The sequence below is a fragment of the Xenopus laevis genome, chromosome 1S (assembly GCF_017654675.1).
Source record: "Xenopus laevis strain J_2021 chromosome 1S, Xenopus_laevis_v10.1, whole genome shotgun sequence".
NCBI classification, from domain to species: domain Eukaryota; kingdom Metazoa; phylum Chordata; class Amphibia; order Anura; family Pipidae; genus Xenopus; species Xenopus laevis.
In genome coordinates this window covers 88,224,387-88,228,856 of record NC_054372.1, presented here as the reverse complement: position 1 = coordinate 88,228,856, position 4,470 = coordinate 88,224,387, and the positions used below count along the sequence as shown (strand labels likewise).

The 4,470-nt window shown below is 42.0% G+C and overlaps 1 protein-coding gene across 1 annotated transcript; it reads right to left on the bottom strand.

Annotated features, from left to right (window-relative positions):
* Positions 1-1,323: 1,323 nt before the first annotated feature.
* Positions 1,324-2,709, bottom strand: dusp4.S (dual specificity phosphatase 4 S homeolog). Its single transcript, NM_001096254.1, has one exon. The coding sequence runs from the start codon at positions 2,648-2,650 to the stop codon at positions 2,042-2,044; it is 609 nt and encodes a 202-aa protein (NP_001089723.1). The 5' UTR covers positions 2,651-2,709; the 3' UTR covers positions 1,324-2,041.
* Between the last annotated feature and the right edge of the window lie 1,761 nt (positions 2,710-4,470).

The following is a 4,470-nucleotide window of genomic DNA, read 5'->3' as shown; positions in this document are numbered from 1 at the left end:
AAGGCCCCCATACACAGGCAAATCAAAGCAGACGATAGACTGATTCAGCAGCTTATTGGCCCATGTGTGTGGCCAGATCTCGATCGGGCAGGTTAAAAAATTCCGTCAGATCACGGCCACATCTTTGCGTGTATGCGGTCCCACGATCTGACTGCCCGTTTCGGATGCATTGTATTTTTTACATTAAACAACAACTTGCTAATAAAAACACTAACCAAAGCGTTGAACCACAATTCTCTGCCTATTTGTTGGGCTTCTGTAGCATTAAGGATTGGTTGCCACAAGCACCATGAATAGTGAACTTCTCCCCCTATATTAGAAAACAGGAATTAAAATGAAATGCAGAACTGGTTTTAAACCAGTTTTAAGATCACAAAGCTGATTTTCCTACTTCACTGGGGTCTTCTGAAGAAAAGATTAAGAAACACTGGTTTTAAAGGCTCTTCATCTAAATATTCCTAGATATTTATAGGTATAGAATATACATTAGTTGGTATATATAAACCGATAAACACCAATTAAAATCATTATTAAATATTTAAGCATGCAGAAGTTGCCATGTGTCAAACACAACTACACTACAACTTTGTTCAACAAACTATGTAACACACTGATGTTGTATACTGAAATATTCAGGGATGTGTAAATATTTATTTAAATAAATTTGAAATCCTGTATCTATGGAAATTAATGGAGCTCCATCTAGAAGTTTTGATGTCCAAATAGAAGAGGGGGATGGTGGTAAGCACAGCTTTTCCAAATGGTCAAGTGAATCACTTGATAAAGGGTATTGTCTCCGAAACATGTTGTGTTTACCACTGCCTGGAATAATAGTTGTTTGCAGTGATACTGCTGGAGTTCCTCTTCCTTCTCCTATACTTGGATCATTAGAAGTTTTGATGCTCAGTGTTCCATTTTTATTGCAAAACAAAAAAGAAATCAGAAGGCACTCACGACAACAGTTGTGCCTAATCCTTTAGGTTTATTGAGATCGCTACACAACATTTCATGGGATGAGAGCACTTGTGGAAGGAGGAGGATCCCCTTAAACATTGCGTGGAGATCTCAATAAAGCTCAAGGATTTAGCACAATTGCTGTTGAGCGCAACCTGAGTTTATAGTACTGTTGCACTGTGCATCAACCCTTGGCCACAGTAAGATGCACTGTATTAAATATGTACCTGTTCCATTGAAAAATGCTGGGAACTGTTTTTAATCAAAAAGACACTTCAGGTGCACCGAGGGCTTTCGGTGAAGCCAATGCACATGAGGGAGATTGCTGTGTATAGCATATTGTACATTTTCTACTAAGTGCCACAAAGCACTGGAACAAGTTGTGTTTATTTTTTTTTTTAAACGTTTGCATCCAAGATTTACTTTATAAAGCACCAACATTTTTTTCTAGGACTGTGCAACACACTGCAACCATCCATAAAACAAACAGGCCTAAGTAAGTTTACAGAGCTTACAATCGGTTTCCAAACATGAATAAAAATGGGAACATCTAAACTAAAGCAATGCACGGTTTTACATTTTTGTGCTTAAAGGGAAACGTATCCAAAAAACTGTGATTAAAGAAATCTTCATTTATGGAACATTACAATACACATGTAAAGGCCCCATTGCTTTACAGGTATGTATAAAAAATAACTGAAAATGCCATTGGTTTATTTGGATGTTTTCGATTGAAACAATGTAGCAGATAATGATGTATAACAGACCTAGAAATTAAGTAACTTCTGCTGCAATGTTTCAAGAGTCACACAAGGGGATAAACACTGATATTACATAAATATCTTTAAAACCGCTGAAACTTGTTTTTGTATAATTGCTTAGAATTAGATTGCCAAAAAATGAAATGGGGGGCGATGGAGGGGTGAGCCCCCCTTGGTTGCAAGGTGCCAGCACACCATTTTTTTTACAATTTGATGGCAAACTGTAGCACTATTAGGGATTATTCCTGTAGTCTGTCTGTCTCCATTCAACAATAGCTGATACATTCTGTGCCTGTATTTGGGCTTGTGCTTGGAATTTGTATGCATTATTTTACTGCAATAAGAATCAGCAAGCAATTTTCTTTGTGATAAACAAACAAGGAGAGACACAGGGATGAATAAAAGAGTATGTGAAACAGCACAGTGAATAGCAGCTGAAGTGCAACCCCCGAGGCAGAGCTGCAGGTTGGCCTGACACAGTAGCGCAAGGAGGGCAGTGCAATACCTTTGAGCAGGCAGATGTCAGTGCTGTCAGTGTCCCGGCGCAGAGCTTGCACCACCAGGAACACGGTGCTATCCTCACGTAGCGCATCAGCCCGGGGGCTCCTCTCATCATATACGATAATGGCCGAGTAAAGCCCGGAGCGCAGCCGACTCAGCACCTCTTCTTCGCCTTCTTTGCAGCCAGCCGGTAGGATCTGCTCCAGACTCACTGAGCCCTTGGCTCTTCGCCTCACTATAGTATTACAGCGGACATTTACCGAGCCCTGAATGAAACCGGCGCTGTGAGCCAGAAAGGGTCTGCAGTCCAGCAGCAAGCAAGTGCCCCCGACCCCGACGTGCTTGCTTCTCCTGCTGCCGTGCGCACTCTCTCGCTTGAGCAGCCTCTTCAGCAAAGTGCAGTCCATTTCCCTCAGCTCCTCCATAGTCACCATAACACTGCGAGCCCGACACTCAATTGCTCACTGAGTGACACATGTCGCAGAGATGTACGCTCTTACTACCTGAACTGCTCCCGTCAGACGCGCTGTCTGTAGCCCTCAGGGTAAGACTGACAGAGAACACACTACACTACCTTTCCTTCTCCCCTCCCCGGAGTTGTGACGGCTCTCACTGGCTTTGTTAGTGAGAGAGGGAGGGAAAGAGCGCGGCTGGGGGAGGGGTGCGTGTGTAAAATGGTTGAACCTTCACACCATCATATCCTGCTGCCTTTCTCATTGTCCGGTTCCAGCTCCCCCCAGTCTGCTCATTATTTGCCCCTTACAGTGACGTCACCTAACACAAGTAACTAAAGATATGGAAACGTCACAACCGTGCACAGCAATTACGCATAAATGTGCGTATATAAACATATGCGTATTGGTTCTGTTATACATACAAATAGTGAAATAGCAACACATACTAACGTGCTTACATTTTACGTGAATATTTTTTTATATGCCTCTGTTTAAATACATGTATGAACACTCATGTCCTTTGTCTACCGCTTGTGTTTCCCCCAGAATCTCCCCTAAGTTTTACTGAATGAAGGTTCGGACGGAGCAGACGCGTGACGTAGCTCTGGCACGTACATCAAGATCACCTCATTCATAAATCCCAGGCCGAGTCAAAGTGAGGCGCCCGCGCACGGCGGGGAGAGGAAGGCGGAGACTTCTGTGAATGGAGGAGCGGACTCCGCAGTGAGGGTTTCGGTGCTGCGTGTATAAGTGCTGTCATTCATAACGGAAAAAAAATGAATGCTCCCGCGGATGGCGTGCGGAAATGTGTGTTCAGTGCAGAATTGCCAACCTTTTCTGATGTAGTATTTGAAGTAGATGCAATATAAGGTTACAGCAGGTGCGCCCTAAAGTGTGAAGACTTCTAGTTATGCTCTAGTACCACGGTGGGATACTCTCCGCTGGGATACTGTCATGGGAAAAAAGAATTTTTTTTTCAAAATGAATCAGTTAATAGTGCTGCTCCAGCAGAAATCTGCACTGAAATCCATTTCTCAAAAGAGCAAACAGATTTTTTTTATATTCAATTTTGATATCTGACATGGGGCTAGACATATTGTCAATTTCCCAGCTGCCCCTGGTCATGTGACTTGTGCCTGCACTTTAGGAGAGAAATGCTTTCTGCCAGGCTGCTGTTTTTCCTTCTCAATGTAACTGAATGTGTCTCAGTGGGACATGGGTTTTTACTATTGAGTGCTGTTCTTAGATCTACTAGGCAGCTGTTATCTTGTGTTAGGGAGCTGTTATCTAGTTACCTTCCCATTGTACTTTTGTTTTGCTGCTGGGGGGGGGGGAAAGGGAGGGGGTGATATCACTCCAACTTGCAGTACAGCAGTAAAGAGTGATTGAAGTTTATCAGAGCACAAGTCACATGACTTGGGGCAGCTGGGAAATTGACGATATGTCAAAACTGAATATAAAAAAATCTGTTTGCTCTTTTGAGAAATGGATTTCAGTGCAGAATTCTGCTGGAGCAGCACTATTAAACTGATACATTTTGAAAAAACTTTTTTTCCCATGACAGTATCCCTTTAGCACAGAATTATATATAGCTTTTGTACATACACCCAAATGTTTAGCCTTAAAGGATAAGTAAACCTTTAAAATAAGTGAATGTAAAACTGATGAGGTGGCTAGTCTAAGAACGTTTGCAATGTACATTCATTATTTATTTTTCTTTAATTTTAAGATATTAAGGGATACATGTACTGTTAATATGAATGCATTTTGTTACAACAACACCAACAGTTTTTGACCAG

Excerpts from the sequence above, each read along its gene's own strand:
- dusp4.S (NM_001096254.1), bottom strand. The coding sequence starts at position 2,650 with ATGGTGACTATGGAGGAGCTGAGGGAAATGGACTGCACTTTGCTGAAG.